The sequence below is a fragment of the Orcinus orca genome, chromosome 14 (genome assembly GCF_937001465.1).
Source record: "Orcinus orca chromosome 14, mOrcOrc1.1, whole genome shotgun sequence".
NCBI classification, from domain to species: domain Eukaryota; kingdom Metazoa; phylum Chordata; class Mammalia; order Artiodactyla; family Delphinidae; genus Orcinus; species Orcinus orca.
In genome coordinates, this window is record NC_064572.1 from 73,025,680 (window position 1) to 73,051,168 (window position 25,489).

The 25,489-nt window shown below is 39.8% G+C and overlaps 3 protein-coding genes across 28 annotated transcripts in view; 2 read left to right on the plus strand and 1 right to left on the minus strand.

Moving 5' to 3' along the window:
- ACSL5 (acyl-CoA synthetase long chain family member 5) overlaps nucleotides 1-5,134 on the plus strand; it is a 44,772-nt gene extending 39,638 nt beyond the window's left edge. For all 4 annotated transcript variants that reach the window (XM_033421023.2, XM_004265840.4, XM_049697055.1 and 1 more), the window contains 7 exons: nucleotides 140-228; nucleotides 512-628; nucleotides 2,127-2,270; nucleotides 2,892-2,993; nucleotides 3,468-3,539; nucleotides 3,924-4,070; nucleotides 4,810-5,134. In XM_033421023.2, the coding sequence (XP_033276914.1) occupies nucleotides 140-228; nucleotides 512-628; nucleotides 2,127-2,270; nucleotides 2,892-2,993; nucleotides 3,468-3,539; nucleotides 3,924-4,064 (665 nt within the window). In that variant the 3' untranslated portion in view covers nucleotides 4,065-4,070; nucleotides 4,810-5,134. The remainder of the gene's footprint in view (nucleotides 1-139; nucleotides 229-511; nucleotides 629-2,126; nucleotides 2,271-2,891; nucleotides 2,994-3,467; nucleotides 3,540-3,923; nucleotides 4,071-4,809) is intronic.
- A 2,848-nt stretch (nucleotides 5,135-7,982) lies between these two features.
- Nucleotides 7,983-22,628, minus strand: ZDHHC6 (zinc finger DHHC-type palmitoyltransferase 6). Of its 3 annotated transcripts, none has more exons than XM_004265838.3 (11): nucleotides 22,402-22,628; nucleotides 20,913-21,386; nucleotides 20,175-20,266; nucleotides 18,831-18,990; nucleotides 17,462-17,623; nucleotides 15,774-15,827; nucleotides 11,686-11,853; nucleotides 10,589-10,630; nucleotides 9,747-9,892; nucleotides 9,608-9,654; nucleotides 7,983-8,593 (listed from the first exon to the last, which is right to left on the minus strand). In XM_004265838.3, the coding sequence occupies exons 2-11, from the start codon at nucleotides 21,177-21,179 to the stop codon at nucleotides 8,490-8,492; spliced, it is 1,242 nt and encodes a 413-aa protein (XP_004265886.1). In that variant the 5' UTR covers nucleotides 21,180-21,386; nucleotides 22,402-22,628; the 3' UTR covers nucleotides 7,983-8,489. The 3 variants fall into 3 exon arrangements, with proteins under 3 accessions (XP_004265886.1, XP_033276917.1, XP_033276918.1); XM_033421026.2 differs by having other exon boundaries at nucleotides 7,983-8,611; nucleotides 22,402-22,624; XM_033421027.1 differs by lacking the exon at nucleotides 22,402-22,628 and having other exon boundaries at nucleotides 18,831-18,898; nucleotides 20,913-20,959.
- Nucleotides 22,629-22,759: 131 nt separating this feature from the next.
- VTI1A (vesicle transport through interaction with t-SNAREs 1A) overlaps nucleotides 22,760-25,489 on the plus strand; it is a 376,929-nt gene continuing 374,199 nt past the window's right edge. For 5 of the 21 annotated variants that reach the window (XR_007471300.1, XR_007471302.1, XR_007471301.1 and 2 more), the window contains exon 1: nucleotides 22,769-23,152. Coding sequence is in view for 17 of the 21 variants with exons in the window: in XM_033421031.2 (XP_033276922.1) it covers nucleotides 23,059-23,152 (94 nt within the window). In the remaining 4 variants the exon portion in view is untranslated. Of the gene's footprint in view, nucleotides 23,153-25,489 lie in introns of all 21 variants that reach the window. The other 16 variants (XM_033421035.2, XM_033421034.2, XM_049697069.1 and 13 more) reach the window with 12 other exon arrangements.

Below are 25,489 nucleotides of genomic sequence, written 5' to 3' on the forward strand. Positions count from 1 at the left end.
CATCTTGGCTCTCCAGCACTGGTGCCAGATGACTTTTCAGTTTTGTTCCTTTAGAGTCAATCCATAAATCTCTCTGAAATATGGCTGGGATTATCACCGTTTCACGGTACCCTGGCTGATTCAGTACGGTGTGTTTTAGGCCACGTTGGAGTCCCCATCGCTTGCAATCATGTGAAGCTGGAAGATGTGGCTGATATGAACTACTTTGCAGTGAACAACGAAGGACAGGTGGGTAGGCTGTGCTGGGCAGTCATTTTCAGACAATCATAGTGGGGACGTTTGCATCAGAAAAAGCACACAATTGTGAACAGGTTTGTGTTTGATTCTATTCAGAATTTTAGCAAGGAATTCAGTGTCTCTGAGCCTAACTTTCCAGTCCCCACAATGGGGATTAAAATCTGGTGCTCTTCATACATTAGTGGAAAGCATCAAATGATTCAAGGTGGTAGGAAAGTAGGTGTTTTGCAGCAGCCTTTGCTATTGTCACCACCTTGTACCATCTTATGTGCAGATCTGCATCAAGGGCACCAATGTGTTCAAGGGATACCTGAAGGACCCTGAGAAGACAGAGGAAGCCTTGGACAAGGATGGTTGGCTTCACACAGGAGACATTGGCCGCTGGCTCCCGGTGGGTGTTGCCTCAAAATTTCTGGGAGTTCCTACAGAGGAAAATTAGGTGACTTTTCCAAAGAAGAAGTGTAGTAGTCTATTTTGTTGTTGTTGTTGTGATTTTTACTTTTATTGAGGAAGAAATTGTGGTAACTCCATGGGCCTATAGTGTTTGCCTTTTATGAGTTTCAAAGGGATAAGCTTCTTTCCACTTATATATGGAGACATATCAAAACAAGGACGCAGGATTTCTAAACAAGGTGTATGCAGAGGCTAGTTTTTGCCCCTCGGTGACCTTCACAGCCTCTCTTGGTGGAAGACACTGAGACTTTTTAAAAGCATAGCTTGCTAACAATCAGCAGTAAGTAGTCTCTGTCAACCCCCTGTTTTCCTGAGAGAGGAAATTAAGGCACGGTAATCATGGAGCCTTAAACCCCTGTGGAGGATATTCCAAGAGCTTTCCTCTCTGGAAGGTTTTTGTCTACTATGTGCTGGGGGAGCAGGAATGTAACCAGATTTAAAACTCCCTTCTTGCTCAATATTCTCAAGATTTAAGTGATATTCAAGGAATATTTGACAACAGATCTCTAAGAACACTGGTCCTAATGATGTATTTCATAGATTTGGGTCTAGTGGTATTTTGCTAACAGATCTGTTTCTGCATAACGAAGAGTTCTCAGTTCTAATAAGCCTACAATGTAGGCAACAGATGTGTCCTCCCACTGGAGTTGTAAAGGGCTGAGCCTTATTAATCACTTTCAGATAATGTCTGTTAGGCTGAATTGATGGCTAATTTCTTGAGTCGGCCTTGTTAATGGTTCCAAGGTTGGTTCAGTCTGCTGCGCTGTTCAGGGTGTGATCACGTGGACTGTATTTGCCACTTGTCCCAATTCTATAATTCAAATCCCTAAAAACCTAAGCGCCTCAGACCAATTAGCCCAGAGAAATGAAGCTGCAAATGACCTCTGGTGGCTGGTCAGAGAGCCCTCCCCAGCCCTGCTTCTGTCCTAACAAGCGCAATTACTGACTTGCTTGATTAGCAGTGGCACAGTAGAGCTGTATAGCCTGCTCCCGGATCTAACAGGAGGGATACAGAAAAGGGAGTCAAGGAGGGGGAGAACTAATTCAAAAGTCTTAATAAAAGATAACACCTTCCCTATTCCTGAGAATTCTGGAAAAGGAGTAATTGGAAATTAAGTTGTTGGAAATTCAGAGCTGCAAAATTTCTTCATTGGATGAGGCAACCATTTACACAATGCCAGTGGGTCCAAGGGACTTTTTCCAAGACTGCCCACTGACTCTTCAAAGACACACGCAGTATAGACAGGTTTTGAAGAAAGCTGCCTTCCTCCCCTTTCCGCAAAGCCAAGAAAGAGAAAGGAAAGATTGCCCAAAGGTCAATGGAGAGGTCAAGTTTAAAGAAGGAAGATTACCTCTGACTTCACCTCTCTCTTCACTGACATCACTCAGTAGGGCTCAGAAACACTGATGGTGTGTGTTATCTCTGTCTCCTGTAGAATGGAACTCTGAAGGTCATCGACCGAAAAAAGAACATTTTCAAGCTGGCCCAAGGAGAATACATTGCTCCAGAGAAGATAGAAGATATCTACATCAGGAGTAGCCTGGTGTTGCAAATTTTTGTACATGGGGAAAGCTTATGGGTAATATATATTGTCTTAACAACAGCCAGTTTCAGGCACAGACCATGGCAACTTCCATAGCTAAAGGAAATCTGTATAGGTAGATTTAGGATGAGAAGATCTGAGCTTATAAAACTAAAGAAATGAAGCCACACTCCAAACCTCAAATAAGGCACTATAAATGAAAAAACAAATTCTTTGAAACTATGATAGACTCTGTAAACAAGTCAGTAGAACTGTTAAAACAGTTACACTAAAGGGTAGCCATTCATTAGAAGAGCCCCATGGTGCACTTCGTTTCCACTACAATAGGAGTTCTTCTGGCACAAACTGTCTTATATATACTGCACTTAAACTTAGCTTCTTGGGAGTGGGGGAGGACTGACATGGACAGGCCAGAGATGCTTTAAGCTTAATGTTGAGCTCCACTTCTATTCATGTTTGAATAGAACATTTTTGTAGAAATGTGGTGTGGGAAAATGGGATCAGAGTTCCATGAGGGTTTGAAATATATGGTGAGAAAACTGTAGGACGCCAGCACTGAATTTCAGGGCTTGGGTGCGATCATGCATTCTGAGGTAACGCTTTCTTTCCCCACTGGGGGCAGTGCTGCGCTAGTTCACATGCCTGTTTCCTTTCCAGTCATTCCTGGTGGGAGTGGTGGTTCCTGACCCAGATGTGCTTCCCTCATTCGCAGCCAAACTTGGGGTGAAGGGCTCGTTTGAAGAACTGTGCCGAAACCAAGTAAGTCTCACTCAGAAAAGCCTATGCCCACCCATCGGCCCGTCGTGGGAAGGGGAGGCCTCCCCAGCTTGGGCACCCACAGCTGCCTAGAGCCTCCTCTCTGGAAGAACAGCCCCTTGCTGGGCGTGGACTGACTGCTTTTACTAGACTGGAAGAGAGGATGGGGAGTTTAAAAACAACAACCAAAATCCCTATTCTTTTTATAGTAGCATGTGCATTGTGGAAAAAATAACCGGAAAATGAGGAATTAAATAATGCCATCCAGAGAAAACCCCTGCTACCAGTTAGATTTGTTTTTTCTTCCCATGACTTTTTTTCTTTGAGCAACATTTAGGTATCACATGTGCTGGCACATACCCCCATATCCTGCTTTTATCCTGATGAGCTTAGCAGGCATTTTGAATTGGTTCATGCTCAGCCTTTCCTTTAGGCTCTTTTTCAACAGCCATGCTCTGAGCTGTTTTATATTCCTAGGTTATAAAGGAAAGCATTTTACAAGACTTGCAGAAAACTGGGACAGAAGGTGGCCTTAAATCCTTTGAACAGGTATGTACTACTCATGTTATACCTGGTCTCTCATGTCATAAAGTTTTAAAGTTCGCATTTATAATGGGGTTTAAAATTTTAAAGTAGTTTCCAAGGAACTGATTTTAGAGGTACTATTAGTCCATTAATGACAGTAACCTTTGCATTTACCTGTCCAGCCCCTTCATGCTGTTCATTATTCCTCCTCCTTCTCCACTCATGTCTTTCCCAAGTTATTAGTGTGTGAGAATGGGCATGTGTTACCTTTCTCGTTACCCTCCCACTTCATCAGCGCCACTTTTATGAGGGGAAATATTCTTTAAGGTTCTTCCCATAGCATTTACAGGGCTCTGCGGAACCGTCCACATCACTATTAAACACGTATGCGTGCATCTTCCCTCCCAGGTCAAACACATCTATCTTCATCCAGAGCCATTTTCCATTGAAAACGGGCTCTTGACACCAACCTTGAAAGCAAAGAGGGGAGAGCTTGCCAAATACTTTCGGACTCAAATCAACAGTCTGTACGAGAAAACCCAGGAGTAGGTTAAGGTACTTATGGCTGCGAGGGGCTCAGAGGTAGCCTGCCTTGTGGGAATATGGATTAAAAACTAATCTTATGTTCATTTTTTTGTCTTTCCTCCTGTCTGTTGTTGTAGCTCCTTACTAAATTATAAAACCATAGTTTCAGGGCTTTTTAAAAATATTAAGTGAGAGAACTTACCATGTGGAAGCTTAGCCTTGAACTAAATAACTCTTGTCCTTCCCATCTTAAATGTTGCTCACATTTAGGGCTACTTCTATCAAGATACCTTTCTTCAAGGTCCATTTGTATCTTTGTTCCTTCCTTGTGATCTCCAACCTTTATAAGTGTAACTAGTTCAAGGGCCAAAGTGACCCTTTGGGAATTCTTCCATGTTTTCTAGTAAACCTAAATTGTTGGCAGTCTCAACATTTAGGCCTTCCAGTGTTCAAATTAAGAGAACTTTAAGTTCTGAAAAGCTGTTTATAATTCATGTTTTCTAACCATTCCACAAAACCACTAAAATTGAGTTTTAAGCTATCACAATATTAATTAATCATATCTGTGAGACAAATTTCTTCTTTGTACTTCTGTGTCCACTGAAGTTTGTGTCCAGAAGGGAAAAGTTTGATCACTCAGCATTTCCTAAACCCTGTAGTTTCTCTGACTTGGGAGAATTTAAAACTGGGCCTATGACATTTTGTCCAAAAAGTATGTTCTGAAAGTGTTTTCTGCAGTATACCTGGTAACTGAACCTCTTCCCGACAGTTTGCTGCTGAGCTGGAAGCTGTGGGGGAAGGAGCTGAAACTCACGTCAAGTGCATTTTTCCAGTAAATGAAGCAAGCACTGAGTAACAACCTCCTGAACTGGGAATGAAGACCTATGGGCAAGCATGAAGCCTGCACAGCAGGCTTACCTTCTGGGAAGGAAGTGACTGATCTTTCCTCCCCTGACTCAGTTCCTGCTGTACCTTACACCCCTTCAACACGTGCTGCTTCCATTTGGAAATGTTCAGCATTCAGAATAAACCACTGCAGATAGCTTAAGCTGTGGTGTGTGTTTCCCCACAGACTGTGACGAGAACCAGCCTCAGACAGGACCCCTTAACAATCATGTAAGCTAGTGGCTCTCACACTTGGCTACACACTAGAATTACCTGGGAGTTTAAAAAGATATTGAGGCCTGCGTGACACTTAAGGGATTCTGATTAACATGGGCAGGGGTACAGCCTGGGCATCAGGATTTTTAAAAGGTCCCCAGGTGATTCTAGAATGCCACCAGGTTTGATAGCTACGTTGAAGACCAGGCCTTCTTATCCCACAGCTGTGAACAATAAAACAAATACCAGTCGAACCCTAACTCCAACTGAGCACAATTCATGTTCTTTCTCCTTTATCATCCAAGTAGTCTTGAACAGTGTTCCTTTCTGGTCTCTCACCGGAATTAAGGAGAATGTTCCTGGATGGTCTTTCTAGACCCTGAGCCCAGAAGAGCTGAGGAAACATCTATTCTTGGATATTTGAAACAGAAGGGCAGGCAGGAATTAACTTCCCTCCATGTCTATCTAACTCCCACTGTCTCCCTGACCTCCTCTCACACACCCCCTTCACTCATTCCAACTGCACCACACTGGCTGCCTTCCTGTCCTCAAACATGCCAGCCACATTCCAGCCTGTTGTTCTGCCTAAAATGCAGATACTCCCAGAGACATGTGATCTGTCCTCTCATCCACTTTAAATGTCACCTCCATCAGACTGTCCCACCTGCTTTCTTCATAATATATGACTCCATCTGACATATATTTTACTGTCTGTCCACCTCCCTACCCCTCACTGGAATGAGGCAGAGTTGTGCTTCATTCATTGATGAATCCCCAAGTGCCCTTCCCTTATTGTTAACTGTTATAAGCCAGACCCCCAAAGCTCAAGTTCCCTGCCTTGGAAAGAATTACTGCTGGAATAGGTGACTACTATAATTCTACTCATGTGTTTAGAAGAGCCCAAAATAGCTTTGTATACTACAAAGCTACAGTAATCAAAACAGCATGGTACTGCCACAAAAACAGACACATAGATCAATGGAACAGGATAGAAAGCCCGGAAATAAACTCATGTGCTTATGGTCAATTAATCTATGACAAAGGAGGAAAGAATATACAATGGAGAAAAGACAGTCTCTTCAATAACTGGAGCTGGGAAAACTGAACAGCTACATGTAAAAGAATGAAATTAGAACATTCTCAAACACCATATACAAAATTAAACTCAAAATGATTAAAGACCTAAATGTGGGACTGGATACTATAAAACTCATGGAGGAAAACATAGGCAGAACACTCTGACATAAATCACAGCAATATCTTTTTGGATCCATCTCCTAGAGTAATGGAAAGAAAAGCAAAAATAAACAAGTGGGACCTAATTACACTTAGAAGCTTTTGCATAGCAAAGGAAACCATAAACAAAAAGGCAACCTACAAAATAGGAGAAAATATTTGCAAAGGATACAACCTACAAGGGATTCATTTCCAAAATACAGAAACAGCTTATACAGCTCAATATCAAAAAAATAAACAACCCAATCAAAAAAGGGGCAGAAGACGTAAACAGACATTTCTCCATACAGATGGCCAATAGGCACATGAACAGATGCTCAACATTGCTAATTATTCGAGAAATGAAAATCAAAACTACCGTGAGATTTCCTCACACAGGTCAGAATGGCCATCATCAAAAAGTCTACAAATAAATGCAGGAGAGGGTGTGAAGAAAAGGGAACCCTCCTGCACTGTTGGTGGGAATTGGTGCAGCCACTATGGAGAACAGTATGGAAGTTCCTTCAAAAACTAAAACTAAGTTACCGTATGATCCAGCAATCCCACTCCTGGGCATATATCCAGAAAAGCTGAAAAAACTAATTCAGAAAGATACATGCACCCCAATGTTCATGGAACCACTATTTACAATAGCCAAGACGTGGAAGCAACCTAAGTGTCCATGGACAGATGAACGGATAAAGATGTGGTGTATAAATGCAGTGGAATACTACCCAGCCATAAAAAAGAATGAAATAATGCCATTTGCAGCAACATGGATGGACCTAGAGATGATCATACTAAGTGAAGTCAGACAGAGGAAGATAAGTATCATATGATACCACTAATATGTGGAATCTAAAAAAATGATACAAATGAACTTATTTAAAAAACAGAAATAGGCTCACAGACATAGAAACCAAACATGGTTACCAAAGGGGAAAGAAGCAAGGAAGGGTAAATCAGGAATCTGGGATTAATAGATACACACCACTATACATGAAATAGATAAACAAGAGCCTACTGTATGGCACGGGGAGCTATATTCAATATGTTGTAATACCTACAATGGAAAAGAATCTGAAAAAGAATGTATGTGCATATATATACATATATTATATAACTGAATATCTATACACACACACATATATAGATATATAGCTATAACTGAATCACTGCTGTACACCTGTAACACTGTCAACCAATTATACTTCAATTAAAAAAACGTCTCCTAGGGCTTCCCTGGTGGCGCAGTGGTTGAGAGTCCGCCTGCCGATGCAGGGGACGCGGGTTCGTGCCCCGGTCCGGGAAGATCCCACATGCTGCGGAGCGGCTGGGCCCGTGAGCCATGGCCGCCGAGCCTGCGTGTCCGGAGCCTGTGCTCCGCAACGGGAGAGGCCACAATAGTGAGAGGCCCGCGTACCGCAAAAAAAAAAAAAAAAAAAGTCTCCTAGAATCCTGTGATCTCAATATGCCATTAATTGGGTAATTTGAGGCAAATATGTATGTCTAAAGACTCATGATTAAAGATGTCGATTTTTCACAAGGCAGTAAAGCAGTTTTTCCATAAGGAACTAAGACAATCCTTTTTCGTCAGCAAAAAGATACTTTGAGTAAAAACTATGATTTATACAGAACATCCATTGATCTTTATTTGATTTGACAAAATCTTCATTATTAAAAGACGGGTAATAAAATCTGAGCTTACATTGAATCTGCAAATTAAGTTCTATAGTATCTAGAATATTACATAAGAAATTTCAGCAGAGGGGGGAGAGAGGACAAAAGCATCACATGCAGATGCTCCTGGCCAAGGGGGAACTATATCTGCAGGTGAGGTCCATCGTGTGCAGTGCATAAAAAAATCCTAGAGAAAATGCAATCGACTTACTTGGGTGAAGTGTTTTTCCTTTTGGGGAGAGGGAGCGGTGGCATCGAGGTGCAGGAATTCAAAGGTATGTGCAGAATGGCTTCTCCATTTCAAAATGATAATAAAAATATTTAGATCATGGCATTAGGGCACCTTTGAGGAAAAGAACACCTTAACCAGAGTAGGCTCATTGCATAATTCTTTAGTAATATGTACAATTTTCAAGTAACGGAGCAGACAGAGTAATTTTACTTCAAAAGTGGCTATCTATTTTTCTTCTCGCCCTCTGGGGCTTGATCTGTTTCAGCATCGCAGGGACACTTTTCTACACAGTTTCTAGGGAACCATCCTCTTATTCTTGAAACATCTGAGGGAGAAAATGAAACTGATATGAAAAAGTCACATATACCGCAATGACATTTGTGAGACCCATTAGTTCTATTACTTCCAATTAATAAGCTTTTAGTTAGACTTTACCACCCCCCACCATCTTTTATAAGCACAATATGTGGTTAAAGTTAAATAAATAAATAAAATTTAAAAAAAAATGTTCCTAACAAGCTAGGAAACAGATATTTCCCAAATTGCATCATCTGGGGAAGGAGCTGAAGCGGCTCAGGAGAGCCCCAGTGGAGTGGGGGCAACTTGGTGTTCACGTACATGTGTGTGACCATGAAGGAGGATGGCTCTGTCATACTTCATCTGTTCCGGGGGACTATCTCCCTGTAGCCTTTGTGAATTTTCCTTTTAGACTTTCTCTAACTTGTACACTTCTATATCAAGCTTGCCTAAGCTGTCACATGGGTTAATTTATGATTAACCCAGTGTTTTCAAAAGAGCATCCTGGGTTAATCTTTACTTTAAAAAGGAACAATTCTTAAAAGTAAATAAAAAATCAAAAACACAGTTTCAGTTCATTAGTTTTTATAATAACTTAATAGGACGAGTCATTCAATGGGGGCGCGTATAGCATGGCAGCTTAGTCATAGGCTCTGGAGCCAGACTGTGTGGGCTGGAGTCTTGGCTCCATCTGCATTTAGCGTGGCCTTGGGCACGTTGCTTAGCCTCTCCACGTTTCAGTTCCCTCACCAATACCTCGGAGGGCTGTTGGGGACCTGAATACCACAAGTGAAGCATTTCCACAAGTGCCTATCGCATAGTTAAGTATGGGGTGTGATGTTTGCTAATCATTGCAAAGACCCGATAAATACAAGTGTATGGAGAAATAATACAAAGAGCTTCTTTTTGTTGTTTAATGATGTGCCTTCCTATTTAGTTCCCCTAATGCACGTGACGTGACTGTTTATAAAAGTTATTCTTGTAAAATTTGCAGCTATTGCTGGCAGTCTTGTCCTTTAAACACCCCCTTCCACTTTCATACCTTCTTTAATGGAATCATCAAGAATTTTATCTCCATACAACCAGTATCTGAAATATTTAAAAGATTAAAATTAATTTTTTTTTTGGCTAGATGTCAATTTCATCATTCAAGAAGAAATTCACTACTTTCTGTCACTTACCGTAAGCCTCTTGTGGCTAAAATGAACTCCCCTTTCTGTAGCCTTATCCGAGGCTCTTCAGTGCAGGGGCTCGTGAAGAAGGTTTTGATTCCTCTATTCAAAGGACAGCAGGTACCACTATAATCTTCTATTACTTTATACTGAACCTGTCATCAGTGAGCAGAAGAACAATTTAACATTAACCCATACCTGAGGTTTTTGAAGTTTGAATGTAAACTGTTAAAGGTAGATCCAAAATATGAGGCAAGTCTTTCCCTCCTGGTTCCCTATCTACCCTTTATAGAAGGTAATTAATTGATGCTTCTAATTCTCAGGCTTTTTCTTACCCTTCATTTCAAGCACATGGCTAAGAATGAAATTTTAGAAGCAGTGCTGTCCAGCAGAACTTTCTGCAGTGATAGAAATGTTTTATACTTGTGGTATCCAGTGTGATAGCCGCTAGACCCATGTAGCTACTGAACACTTTTAATGTGGCTGGTGCAACCAAGGGACTTAAATTTTAATTTTATTTAAATTAATTTAAATTTAAATAGCCACATGTAGCTAGTGGCCGTTGAATTATTCAGCATCACTGTAAGGACAAGTTTCACACTAGGGAACTATATTGAGGATAATTATCTTCTGACAATATAAATTGACTACATTCCCTCCAAACCTCCAGTACAAACTATTTAAATGAAAACAAAACTAATATGCATTAAATTTCAACAAATGTATTAAGAAATATTATTTAATAAAAGCTAACAGTTGGTTTTTACTCAAAGGCAATTTTAAAACTACACAGAAGTACAGAGCCTGACAAAAGAAAAAGAAATTAGTATCATTGCAAAAGAATTACTTACACTTCTGACTCTTTTATCTGCTTTTTGTTTCAACTGTTCTATCTGTTTGGAAGATATAAAAAAAAAACAATGAAGTCTCTTATCTCAATGTTTAAAAACAGGCTTTCCTCATTTACTATAGCACAGTGACAGGACAAACTCCCAATTTTCCAACATTTCAAATTGCTGACAATTTAAAGGCCGCCTTTTTTTTTTTTTTTTTTTAGCATGGAAAGAAGGCCCTATGACTAAAAACTGGTACTGAAGTGGGGCCTCCTCAGTGTTCCCTCTCCAATGTCTTTATTCACAGAGCACTCCCTGTGGCCCAGGAATCAGGGAGATGTGCTCTCTGCCCTCAGGGGGCTTCCGGGCTCGTCCCTGAGGTGAAGAGGATACAGAGACTCACTGATTCTTTAGAGAGAGGGCAAACAGACTGCAAAATTCACCAACAATGAGTCTTGATTAAAATTCACCATTTCAACTCCTTTTCTCCACTTATTCAGCAAGTTTATTAAATGTTACTACACTAGATATAGCAGGGGAAATAACCTCTGCCTAGAATCTTGCCAAGTTAAGTTAAAGACATCAGATACAAGAATTAAATAAAAATGAGACCTCATGTGCTAATATGCATTAAGTATACGATTAAGTGCCAAATCCAGCTGAGTCTAGAGTGGGGAGGTAAGTCTTTATGGAAGAGAGGGCACTGGAACTGGTCTGAATAATTTCCGATAAATAGGAGCTCATATGACATAGAAAAAACAGTGTTGGGGAGGAGTTAGGTGTCAGGAATGTACCAGGAATTCGCTGAGTAGACTAGGCTGATTGGAAAGGATGATTCCTGCTAGGATGCAGGTGAAAGGTAGCTTTTGGCCAGATTTTATAAAACTAAGTTAAGGAATCAGGACTTTATCTCACAGGTATGGAGAGATAAGGAATGATTTAAATAGAAGGAGGGACATGATACAAGGAGCGCTTTAGAATTAATTTAGATTCATTTGACATACTGAAAAAATTCTTATTACTTATTTTACTATAAAATGCCATTGGAGTTAAGGAGAAGTTAAGGGGAAGAAGGTGAAGCAAAAAGGCAAGACTATCTGAACAAAAATACTCACCGTTAAGCTGTACGGGTGACAGCCTTCTCTTATTGGCCAATCCAGTCCATCTCCTTTGGGGACCCCTGACCACGTAAAAACCTGTTTAAAGTTCTTCCATCTACTTCCCAAATCATAAGGAAAAACAAAGACTTCATCTAGTTGATAATATTGAATTCGATCTTTAGCCTGTGGGTAACAAAGATGTAAGATGGCAGATACATCTGTCTTAAGTGGCTTTTAGTAATATACTATCGAGAACATTTATTCCTCAAATTTGTATCATACCTAAAAATGCTTCCTCCTTGTTGTAACGTTAGAGTACACAGGAGAAATAAACACACTTATCACAATATAGGAAGAACTTGACACACAATACCAACCTTGTATGAGACCATCCAGAAAATGTCTGACAGGAGTTACTCAGGAATACGCCTAAATAAGACCAAATTTAAGCATTCAAAAACATTTATTAAAGGAGTCAGTAACTTTATTCCATGTAGAAAAAGTCCTCAATGTTCTTGCTTGTTCAGCAGAACAAAGGAATCCAGGTGTAAAGAAGACATACTGATAAGGAGGTTTAAGAGAAAACAAGGGTTTATTCAGGATGGAAGGAACCGTTAGGTGGGGTGCACTAGAATGCAATGGCTGCATCCTGGGTGGCAGCAACACCTGTGTGAGTGGCCAGGAAAGGTGTGACGGGGGAGTCATCATTCTATGAAAATTATTATTTTTTAAAGCTAGCAAGTATGTGTAAGAGATCTTTCAGTTTTATATACCATTACATATGTCTATATACTTATTTATGGAGGCATTTATATGTACATCTTATGCATATATATATAAATATTCAGGTTTCATAAATTATATTCTAGGCATTTAAATTGTTAGCTTTTACTTAAAGGAATAAACTGGCTTAGAATTTCTGATAGAAATTTCTAAGAAATTTCTTAGAATTTCTGAATTTCCACTGACACCTAGTGGTATAAAGATACACCATTTATTCCTACAATAAGTGTACAAATCCAGTTGATACTTACAGTGTAATAAAATCTGTAATTCTGATACATTTTAATATCAATACAATCATTTATTTGATTTCTACTGAGCAACAGAGTGCCAGTTTTAAAATAACTTCTAGATTTAGCATGGCACTTTATAAAGAGCTTTGGTCATTAGCAAAAAAACACTGTTAATCTAATGTCAACACATTATGCTAACTAGAGATGATACCTTGATATATTATCAGGGGGGAAAAGCTTTTGCAGTTACTTATAAAGTGATGTTGATTCAATTAAAATTGTCAAGCTGTAACATGACAACATGTAAGTCCATCCCCACCCAGACAGTAAAGGGTAATTTCTTTTCCCTTTTTATAAGCAAAAGCTTCAGAGTCTTCAAAATGAATTAAGAGCCTCAGAGAACAGAGATCTAGAATATTAAGAAAGAAAAAGTGCTAAGGATGAGAGTAGCTTACAAAAATAACCAAGGCATGGTCTTTAAGAGAAGCACTCAGTGAAGATGGGGGATTCCAGCAATACTGTGTGTTAAAAGGTGACAGAGATGTGCAGTAAGTGCTACAGGAAAACGGTACAGAAGTACTTAACCTAGTCTAGGGAAAGTCAAGGAAGGTTCCTTGGAGGAAGTGACAGCTAAATTAAGTGTTGAGGGACAAGAAATTAGGCAAAAAATAGGGGGAAAGAATATTCTAGGCAGAGGGAACAACATGTGGAAAGATACAGAAGCATAAGATGTGCAAACTATTTGGTATTAGCTGGTATTGAGTGTGAATGGGGTGGGAGGGGTGGAAATGAAGCTGGAGAAGCAGGTAAGAGCAAGATATAAAAGGTTTTATTGATATTACGCTTAAGCTAAGGAGCTTGGACTTAAACCCGTACATCAGTGGTTCCCAAAGTATGCTCTGCATACCTCCTTGAGTCCCCAAGACCTTTTCTTGGAGTTCAACAAAGTCAGACAACTTTCATAATAATACGAAGATGTTATTTGCCTTCTTCATGGTGTTGACATTTGCAACGGTGGGTAAAACTGCTGGCACCTTAAGCAGGAATCAAGACAGTGGCACCAAACTGTATTAATAGGTGCTATATTCTTCACTGCTACACACTCATAATTCAAACAAAACCAAACCAACAAAAAGCCCAGTTTTACATAAAAATTTCTTGATGAAGAAATAAAAATTATTTTTATTAAATCTCAGCCCTCAAGTAGATGTCTTTTTTTTTAAAGTAGATGTCTTTTTAATATTCTGTGTGACAAAATGGGAAGTACACATAAAGCTTGCCAAAGTGCTTATCTCAAGAAAAACACTTGTTTGAGTTGTGAGCTAACAAAAGCTGTGTAGCCAGCTTTTTTCATATAATGCTATTTTTACATGAAAGAATGAGTAATGTAACAGAAAAACCAAGGTTATTCAGACCTTGGTATTTAGTGGATGTCTTCTCGAAAATGAACACAGTCAGGCTGTTACTTCATATAAACAACTGAGTATTTGTTGCCAGTGGAAAAAATAAGGCTTTCAAGTGAAAATTGGAATTTGGAAAATTTATAGCCACAATTATGAGCTTGACAGCTTTCCAATATTTAAAGATTTTCCCCATAAAATTGGTAGTGATATAAATGAATGCGGCTTTTAGATATTGTATAATGAAATGTGTCAACATTTAAAAAATCTGTGTAATGCTGTAAACTACTATTTTCCAAATGACCGATGCCTGATGCCCTATGTGGGTACCAGGTCCATTCAAAGAGCAAGATAGATTGATGGATTTAAATACAAAAGAATACAAAGAGTTTACTGATGTAGTTTCAGATCTCACATGCAGCTAACCTCTCAAGAACTAGCACTTGTCAAGCTTTAATGTATTATCAAGGAATATCCACTATTATCTAAAAGACATGTTAAAATACTCCACCCTTTTCTACCTACTTATCTGAGGCTGAATTTTCTTCATATACTTCAATCAAAGCAACATATCTCAACAGATTGAATGCAGAAGTAGATGTGAGAATCCAACTGTCTTCTGTTAAGTCAGATATTAGAGATTTATACAAAAAAAATACCACTTCCTATTTTATTTTGGAAAATTTAATTATTTTTCCCAAAAACATGTTATTTTTATTAACATATAATGGATTTATTGTTATTTTAAAGTGAAATAATATTCAAAGATTTTCTCAGTTAGAAAATATGGCAAATGTCAATAGATATAATACACATTAACAAAAGCTCTTTAGTGTCCTTAACAATTTTTGAGAATGTAAAAGGTCCTGAGACCAAAAAGTTTGAGAACTGCTGCTGTAAATGAAAGCTCACCAGCTGGCTGCCGGGAGGCTAAATATGTCCTATAGGTGTTTTATTTGTCCCACAAAGGCTTTTTGTTTGTTTTTAATCTGAATTGCTTGCCAATGCTTAAAAATAGAAAGGAGGTAACACAGAAATCCAGATCTCTGACTTTTCTTGGAAAAAAAAAATATATACGATCTCACAATACTGGGTGAGGATTTCCCTGTGGCACCAATCAGCTTCGTCTGCCGGGCAGCTCTGGCCCACAGACTGGCTCCCCGCATCTAGGTTATCTGCCTGGGCCCTAGTGCATTTGGGTTTACAACCCCTGCTACAGTGATAGTGAGGCTCTGAGAAGTTTTAAATAGGGAGTGGGGTAGTCAGATGTACTTTTTATATCAGAATCACAATGGACAGCGTGAAGTATGTACTGGAGGTTGTGAGGTTTGTAACAAGCTAAATGTTATAAGCCCATCTGATGTCTAAAGCCTATGTGATGGCACCTTGGTAGGACAGAAGTTCCTTTCCCAATGGGTTCCCTTCTCCTCTAGTCTGAGAGGAGCCAAAATGGTTTCATGTGTGGCTTAGGCCTCTTCAACAACTCAGTGTGTGAGAGAGCTCTGTGGGAGTCATATTAAACCAGGAATAAATCAAACGGTTCCCATGATCGCCTTTTACATGGCATGCAAATGACGTAAGGAAGCCATTTGGTAGCCAAGTTTTCATTTTGGGGCATTTATTAGTTAATCTGGTCTATTAGTTAATCAGTACTTTATCGATATTGAGGAACAATTATAAAATTTACCTTCTCTTCAATCCATGATTCAATAGAAGTTTTGTTTCTGAGAATTATTTTCATCTGGAAATTAAATGATAAATAGTAAAATTTCATAACGTGACTGGTTCATTTAAGATTATAATCTTTACACTAACCCTACGAGGTAGTTTTTATTGTTCCACTCCATAGATGAAGATATCATGATAACAGAGATTAAGTAACAGAGTGTGGTCCATCTGACTCTTAACCACTGTACATCTTCACATGAATGACTACATCGATCCACAGTCAAATCTGAATCTACTGTTTAAATAAAAAATCATGTTTTATGTACTATCTTCTGAATAGGTTTTTCAGAGTATTAATAAAATATTGATATAATCCATTCAATCAGTATTATATAGATTATGCTATTGAAATCTTTTACCACTATTTTTAATCTTAAATGCATGATTAATCTATTTATTACAAGTAACAGTGACTCATTTCAGTCAACCTAGATATTTTGCTTGCTGTAAAAACTGAATATTTTCAGTCCTGATTCTATTTTTTGATTTTCCTAGCTATGGCAATTCCATTTATGTAGGTTTTTACACCACAGGATTTTAGTTTATTTCTAATATGATTCTTAATTCTAGGGATCGGGGAAAATTTTTCAAAGAATTTGATCCCAGGCTAGTAGAAAATGTGAACTATAACCAAAACCAGGTTATTTTAAAACCAAGAGTTCAAAAAGGGTTGGGTGATGCATCAGGGCCCTCAAGCCCAGCGTTTCTAATTCTATATGTCCTGCAATTCTTTGAAGTCTCGATGTGCCTTCATGGAGACAGTGTGACACAGTAAGAACAAACCTGGACTGGGAGTCCTTATCATATTCCAAGGGCCTAGCACAATACCTGGTCCACAATGGGCCTTCAATGAATGAATAAACTAATTAAGCAAATGAAATGAGTCATAAGAACTATTTTTTGATCCGTTCAGGGCCACATCCTCCTTCTCTGTGTTCTCACTGCACTCTGTACATAAATCTATGCTATACACATGACCCTGTATTAGTTAACTCTTCACCACTCATTGTGAGTTCCCTAATGGCAGGAACCCTTCATTTTCATTCTTGTAGCCTCAGTAATTAGCAAAGTGATTCATCACAGAGTAGACATTAAATAGCACCTATATTACAGGGTTGTTATGGAGATTAAATGAGCTGACACATGTAAAAAGCCTAAAACAGCACTCAATAAATGTTAGCTATGTTATTATGATTTTGATTTAATATATGCTACTATAAAATAATAACAATTATGTTCATTGAATATATGTTTACTGAATACATGAATGGATGATCTTGGCTATGTCACTTAACCTTCCTGTGACTTAATTACTAATCTGTAAGGAAGGGAAAATAATACTCCTCTTCGACCTCTTTTGGGGTTGATGTGAAGATCAAGAGAGACGGTGAGAAGAGCTTTCTCAAGTATAAAATGCTATATAACTCTAAGTTAGTATTTTTAAAATTAAATCAATAACCTAGAAATTCTGGCAAAGTCACTTCAAAATTATCTGACTAGTAGAAGATTAAATTAATCACCTAGATGGAATACATAACAATAATCTCCATTTCACACTGCATACTTAAATGGAAGCTTTATCTCTTTCTCTTTACAAGTGGCCCCAATAACTTGACAACTTTAGCTAGAGGTAATAGAGGAACTTACCTGGATAAAAAACAACATCCCAACAGCTATGGTTGTTCCTAAAGCTAATCCCAAGGCAAACAAGGTGGTAGCAAATGCAGCTAATCCGAACGGAATAATCGGAAGAGGATCTCTCCGGGCTGCACTCATATCAATCTTTACCGTGTTCCACCCAAAGGAGAGCTATAAACAATAACAACAACACACAGTCATACTCTACCATTTAAAAGAACTTGGTCAAAAAGATCAACAAATGACAACTTGACACTGTGGCCAAAGCAAACAGAGCTGTTTCTAATCAATACTGTGGTTTGAACTCATACTGATATGCACGATATCATTCTTCAGTATTCTAAAACGTTTTTTGTTTGTTTGTTATTGTTCCCTCAGAAAGTGTTAGGTAGACCACACAAACATTACTACGCATGAACACCACCAATCTAAGCTGTAACTGCGTCTCCCATCCTCTCCTTGTTTTCCTCTATTTACAGTGATTTCCACAGCGACAAACATAGCCTAGCATTCAGTGGTTTCTTCCCTCATGTTCCACAACGAGAGGTTTAAAAACTAGCAAAATGTAGGCCAAATATGGCCTGCCGATGTGTACTGCCTGGCCTACAAAATGTTTTAAAATATTCAGTTAGGTACCAACATTTAGAAATTTAGTGATTTAGAAATCAGATTTCACATAAAAAGTCCAGATTTTCAGATTTTTCTTGAAAAACCGGATGAGCTGACATCACCAGGCTGGATTTCCAAACATCAAGAACTGGCTGAAGTCAAACATGGGCTGTTCCCTGTGTGAAGGACCTGTGTTTTCCAGCTTACCACATCCCACCAGGCCTGTTTCCCTCACTGACCCTCCAGGCCTCTTTAGGGGCCTCCATTTGTGACGACTGAACTTTATCTCATGACTACTTGCCCATAAATCAACTCAATCAGTTGCACCGTATCTTAGAACGTGCACCTGCTCTGTGAGCCACGTTCCAGGACACTGGATTTAGAAATGAACAAAAGAACTACAACTGGCCACAGGATCGAATGGAAACAGAAAGCACTAGTATTGCCTTTTTTCTCCCTCTTCTGCCTTTTCCTCTAACTATTCTTTACCACAGCTACCAAGTTTGAAGTCCAGTAAGTTATACATAGTACTAAAATAATTGTCAACTTCAACTAGAGCATATAAGGTGAGTTTCCAGAACAAAATAATCTTTCCTCATCTTAAAAACTGTTTTACTGCTTTTTTAAAAGGAGTCCTTATTGAGGATTATAAAGTTACAAAGTTCTATTTCCCCACCTAAATTGTAGAAAGCATATTTCCAAAAGGAACTTCTTAAATAATCTTAATAACTACTATTTAAGCTGGCATGATTTTATAACATTTTCTTACCCGATTATAAAGCTGTGTATACATTGTCATAACAAAAATAAAGGCAGCATGAATACAACCCAGTGGTGCTAAAAGGAGAAACAGTGTGAACGAAGCATGATTTTGATAACCACAGCAGTTGTTGATCCAAGGACAGTGATGGTCCATCTTCATCACACACCTAACAAGAAAAATTTACATAAAATGTGAGGCAGAAAATCCTGTCTACTTTAAATAACTTTGGTCTTCAAAAGATCAAGCACATCGGAATCTAGCATGTCCACGCATGGTCACAGAGAAATTATACTTCATGGAACACAAAGAAAAATCTTTATGAGTTTTTAAACAGTGACTTCTTTTAAATTTTAAACAACACAAGAAAGGGCAGGCTTTGTAACAGCATCTGAGGAAAAGATGTCTGCTACAAGTGACTTTGTTTAAAGAAGTCTGGAGGCCCGCTGAAAGGTTCATTATAAAGAAATGAGCATAGTTCCTGGTTTTCCTCTAGCTCTGAAATGCAGTGACTGAAGTGGAAAACAACAGAGACTGAACAAAATTACTTATAAATCTCCACTGGGGTTGATGGGACCTAGCAGACGCTTGTAACTTCCTTCCTTCCTGCTCGTATTCTTTAGATGTGGAGTCTCTAAGCTAAGCAAGCTAACTCCGGAATATAAGATGTGGTTTAATAAGCAAAGTCTTACTCTGTTTCCCTTCCTTGAGGCTGCTAGAAGAAAATTTTCTTGCCTCAAACTAAACTTTATTTGCCCCTCCAATGGTCCCCCTAAACCTCAGCATTCTCATCATAAATTTCTTATTTATCACTGGACATAGGTGTTCATTAAAAAAGGTTCTAGCTTAATTCACATTTTTCATAGTGATTCTGTTTTCTTCCAATTAAGTTTTGTATATAAAACACCTGTGATAATAGGCACCTGGATTCATTTATTAGATCTGTATAAAGTGTAAATGTTAGTCAACTAAATAATGGAAAAAGCAGGTCTCATTTATAATTTAGACTCAGAACAATTCTAAGGCTAGTCAAGATGACTAGTCGAGAATTAATCCTGATTTATGAAAACAACCTAACGGTGTAACTTTTTACCCTGCTCTTGGCAAGGCAAGAAGCAAAGTAAAGCTGTACTTTTCTAGAAAAATCTTTTCACTTATAACAAAAAAGAGTAATACTTATCAGAATTGACAATTTAAAAGTAAAATGAAGATTATGACACTTAATTATTTTGACATTATTTATAAAGTAGCCACCTTGCAGAAAATAAAACTAGGATTGATGTGGTAGAAAGAGTAACAACAAAAGACCAGTAATCAAGTTGATCAATCCCCAATGAATAGCAAAGACAGTACCTGTTACACTTTCTGCAATGATGTGACCGTGGTGCCTTGTATGCTTGGCAGACTTTACAATATTGGAGGTACATGCTATCCTGAGAATTTTCCTTGGCAGCAAAATAGAAACAAAACATAAACTTCTGGGTAATTGGAAAAGTGACGTTGCTGTTACCAGAAATTCACTATTTAAAAATATTTTAACTCAAATATAATGGCTGGAAATGCAAGTTAAAATTCAAATTCCATCCTTTCCCCATCTCCCATAAAAGAAAATCAAACCATAGTATTTATTCATAAGGCGTGACTTGTTATTACCAGGCTGTCTGTTATTTCTGAATACTTTGTGGTTTAAAACAGTAGTTTCTAAAGAGTTTTTCTCAGTTATAAGGGATGTTAATACGTTACATGAAAAAAGATCCTAGAGCCAAACCACACTGTAGAATTATGAGGTGAATGATATGCAGTGTTTCCTAGAAACTTATGCGCTCATCACCACCCTTCCATTTTTTTTTTTTTTTAAAAGCAGAAGTATTTAATGAAATTGCTTTGGGAAATACTAATTTAGATCCATACTTTCAAACCAGTATAAAATAAATTCTTTGAGCTCTAAATAATCGGTGATTAGAATAATACACTTAGTCTCTACCAAAGCAAAGAGCAGGCTGTGTTTGATCTTATTGGTTGGCAGATAAGGCAAAAACTAAATATATGATTATCATGAGGGTTCACCATCTTAAGGAATCTTTTTCTTACCGGTTTCCACCCCAGAGGGACGAAGCCAGGACCAACAAACATGGCATTGAAGTAATTATAAAGGATCATGACAGTCCAATTTATCAACATGATGAAGTTCATGCTTCCTCCAGTGGTATGTAAGGGCCAATACCACAACACAGAGTCAATCATGGCCATGGTAGAACATATTGCTATAACACCAAGGGCTATAATGGGACCCCAGTGACAAAGTCTCTTTACTTCTTGTAGATTTTCAAACTTGATAACTGAGCAGAATGTACCCATTTTGGTGAGGAAGAACTCGTTCCTGTTTTTAAAGAACTATAGATTTCCTTTTTCTGTGCATACATTTCCATGTGCCACAAGTCCACGTGTGTTCCTTAATTGTCATGCCTTCACATTGTGGGATGTTAATGCAGATTACGCCATGTTCACTGTTACACACTCTTTATGTTTTCTAGGAGAATCCAGTACCTTGGTTTGAAATCCAATCTAAAAAAACAAAATGAGAAAGTTCGGTAAGACATTTTACTATGTACTGTATTTGTTCATTCCAATAATCACCTAAACAAAAGCAGCTCACAAGTACTTTACTATGGGATGAGTACCTCATCAAACGTCAAAAAGAACTTTTTCGTCGTATCCAAACTTTCCTCAAGTCTGAATAGCACCTAAACTGGACACGTGATTGTAAAATGGTTGTTTTTATTCTTTTGTTCCCAACTTGTCAGAGGACTGTGTCTATGCAACCGTTTAGTAAATGGTTTGAGGAGACGAAGAATTTTAGAGCTGGGAAGGAGGGCCTTAGGGTTGGCCTAATCCAGCTTCCTTCTTCATAGAAAAGAAAATGGCTTGGAGAGGCTGAGTGAGTAAACCACGGCGGTAACTCAACAGAAGCCAAGTCATCAAACTCCCTCTATGGAGTTCTAAACTGCCTCTTACCCAGTCTCGAATTACATAAAGTATGATCCAGACATGGTCTACACCATTTGCCTGCGGTTGCCCCCCAAACACTAACTTAAGGGTCTATTTGTGTCAAAGTAAAGAAGCGGGAGGGTGAAAGCAAAGAGACTGCAAGGAAGGGAGGGGAGATATAAGTGTGTGTGAACTCAGAATCGGAGGTGTATATGAGAAGGAACATGATGAGAATATTTCAGGAAGAAAAAAAAAAAAGAAGAAGAAGAAGTGTCTCCCGGAGCGAGGGACGGGGAAGTCAGGAAGGTGAGCGCCGGGAAGATCTGTAGAAAGGTATTTCGGACTGGACTGGAGTGAGTCAAGGGAAGAAGACCAGAGGAACAGAGTAACAAAGACTTCCATGCAACAGATGCCGCTGCCTTGTGCCTCAATTTCCCGCCCGTATCATGGAGCAGAGCGCTTAGAAATCCTCACTCAGGGGAAGAACATCTTGGTAAGAGTGGTTGGTCTCAACACTCTGGAGACTCTGGCCTCACTCGGGTGGAGCGAAGACCGCCAAAATCATGGTTACGTCCCGTGCTTTGACTCCCACCTCGGTCTGGTCCTCAGTGCCCGCTCTTTGGCCATCGCATTTCCGGGGCGGCTCGGGCTCACCCGGAGCAGGTTTTCTCAGGCTCGGATAACTCCGTCATGGGTACCCCAGCCGAGCGCAAGTAGAAAGTAAATCCTGTGTGCTAGAGGCCGGAGTTCGGCACCAGCCTCCACCCTCGCGTTGCTCCGCCATCGGCCTCGCCGCAGCTCTCCCGCTCAGGCTCAGTGCGCAGACTCCGTGACAGCCACTTCCGGGAGGTTCGCCGCATCAAACTTCCCCCCTGGAAACAAGCCCCTCTGACTTGTAGCTTGGGGAGCCGGAGCCGCTTTCCAAAACGTGGAGGGGCAAAAAATGCTTTCGGTGATTCCCGAGAACCCGCATATTTTTTAAGCTTTTGGGGGCACTAACTGAAGGGCTTTTCCTTAGCGAACTTCTTAATCTTGAAGCCCGAACGGAAAATAAAAAGCGCACCCAGCCCAACTTCCGGAGGACCAAGATCGCGAAGAACAACCAGGAAGCGGCCTGGCTGGGAGCTACCCCGGCTTCTCCGCTCCGCTCTTTAGGGAGCTTCCCGCGTTCCTACACCGTCTTTTCCTGCCCCGCGTAGCCCCAGCCCTGACCTAGGCTCCGGCCCGGGCCGGCCACTCCGGAGCCGCCATGTCGTCCGACTTCGAAGGCTACGAGCAGGACTTCGCGGTGCTCACTGCAGAGATCACCAATAAGATTGCGAGGGTCCCCCGACTCCCGCCTGGTAAGAGCCCTGCCCAGGCTGGGCGGGGGTGGCCCGGAGAGCCGGGAGACTTGGGCAGTGGGCGATGGAACGACACCTGAATAAATGTGTCTCTGGGGAGCGAGCCTGGAGGCAGGTGGTGTTGGGGCCTCCCAGAGGGATGCTTGAGGTTGGTTGAGGGTAAGGGGAGAATCTAAGCTGGGTTGTGGGGTGCAGTGTAAAGAGCCTTTGGCTTCTGAGCCATCTGGGCTCTAATCTGGACTCCGCTGCCTTGTGACTCGTATAACCTTGGGAACGTTTCTCTGAGTCTTAGTTTTGGCTGGGTTTTGTTTGTGAAATATAGAGATGTGAGAGTATCCAAAGAGAATCAGTGAACGTACCCAGATCATGAGTGTGCATCATACAGTAACGTTGTCTTGTTAGTAATGATGTTATTATTATAGGCAGCAAAGCTGTATTAAGAGCCATAGTACCCGGATTCAAATCCCTGCTCTGCCACTTAGAAGTTGTTGTATTTAGGCAAGTTTCTTAATCTCTCTCAACTTTCCTTCTTGGTAAAATGGAGAGAATTGTGCGTCTCTCATAGGGTTTTTGTGAAGATTAAATGACTTAACATATGTAAAGCCCTTTCTTGGTGTTAGCTGCTGTAATCATTAATATCGTTCATACCCCCATCCCCATTTATTATTTTTCATCCTTCCTGGGGATCCATAACCCAGTGTTGTGTAAAACTTGGTACAGGATAATTTTTCTCACTTTTAAAATTCCACAATTTTCATCCAGAAGAGTTTTGTTTTTGTGTTTTAGCACAACTCATTTTCGATACTGGGCTGTCAGTTATGTGAAGGTGGGAGCTATGTTTGATTTCCTTGGCATTTACTTAGAACGGGCTCAGGAAAATGTTTTAAGTGAATTAACAGATACATAAATATGATGTCTTGTGATTTTTGTCTGTAGGACATTGTTTTAGGATTTATTTTTCTCTCAATACAGATTTAATTTGAGTATTTACTTGCAGAAAAGATTGTGGCTTTGGTGCTCAGTTTTGTTAGTGAAATTGAACCATCTACCTTCGCTCTATGGTGTAAAGTATAGGAAAAGGAGTGCTCATTGATCTGTGAACTGGTGGGCAGCTTCCTTGCTCCACCTTGTTAGTCAATCCTTGATGCCAGCAGTAATTTCTCCTGGACTGAAGTTGTCATTCCTCTTTCCCTTTCCCTACCTCCCCTCAAACTTTTGTGTTTGTAAATAATTTTCTTCCTTTCTTTGTTTTTCTTTTTTTTAATATATAAATTTATTTATTTAGTTAGTTAGTTATGGCTCCGTTGGGTCTTCGTTGCTGCACGCGGGCTTTCTCTAGTTGCGGTGAGCGGGGGCTGCTCTTCATTGCGGTACGCTGGCTTCTCATTGCGGAGCACTGGCTCTAGGCACGTGAGCTTCAGTAGTTGTGGCACGTGGGCTCAGTAGCTGTGGCGCACGGGCTTAGTTGCTCCACAGCATGTGGGATCTTCCCGGACCAGGGATCGAACCCGTGTCCCCTGCATTGGCAGGCAGATTCTTAACCACTGCGCCACCAGGGAAGTCCCCTCTTTGTTTTTCTTACCCCCACCTATTTTCTATTAATAGGGACAATTGCTTCAAGCCAGATTCTCTGAATTTACACCCCACTCATCTCCTGAAGTCCCAGTTAGTTCTGGAGGAGGTGGAGGATGGTGTCTTAAAGAGGTGTACGAGTCCAAGTGAGGGAACAAGGAGAGAGAACCAAGGTAGCATATACCACCAGGCTTTGCTGCCTTGGAGATTTTTGTGGCGAATTGGCTGATGGCCTCATCACTTCATGATACATCACCTCGCCTCAACTCTTCAGTTCTGCTTTCCTCCACTGCCCAATATCATCTTGATTTTTGTTGTCATTGTTGTTGGAGACTACTTCCTTTGACTTCAGTCCCAGAGCCTCAGAATATCAGGATTTGTGGTTTCCGTGGGATTTTTGCTCATTTTTAATTGTGATAGTTTTAGCTGAGGAAACATTTTTTTGTTTGGGCTAATAGGTTTTGTACTGGGAAGCTATTCTATAAAGTAACAAAATCATTCCTGGGTGCAAAGTTGTAACAGCCAATTCCAAGAAAACAGATTTGTTACAATCGATTTTTTTTCTTACCTTTATATTTTAATGTAACCATTCTTACCACATAGAAGGAAACCTTTGAATTAAGTACCTTAAAAATAAAAGTCTTGACTCTCCGTAGGTACAGTATAATGTAATGCCCAAACACAGCAGCTACATGAGAATTGAGAGGAGACTGTATAACTGGCACTGGAAAAATGCTTACTGACTTGAATAATTAAATGCTAGTG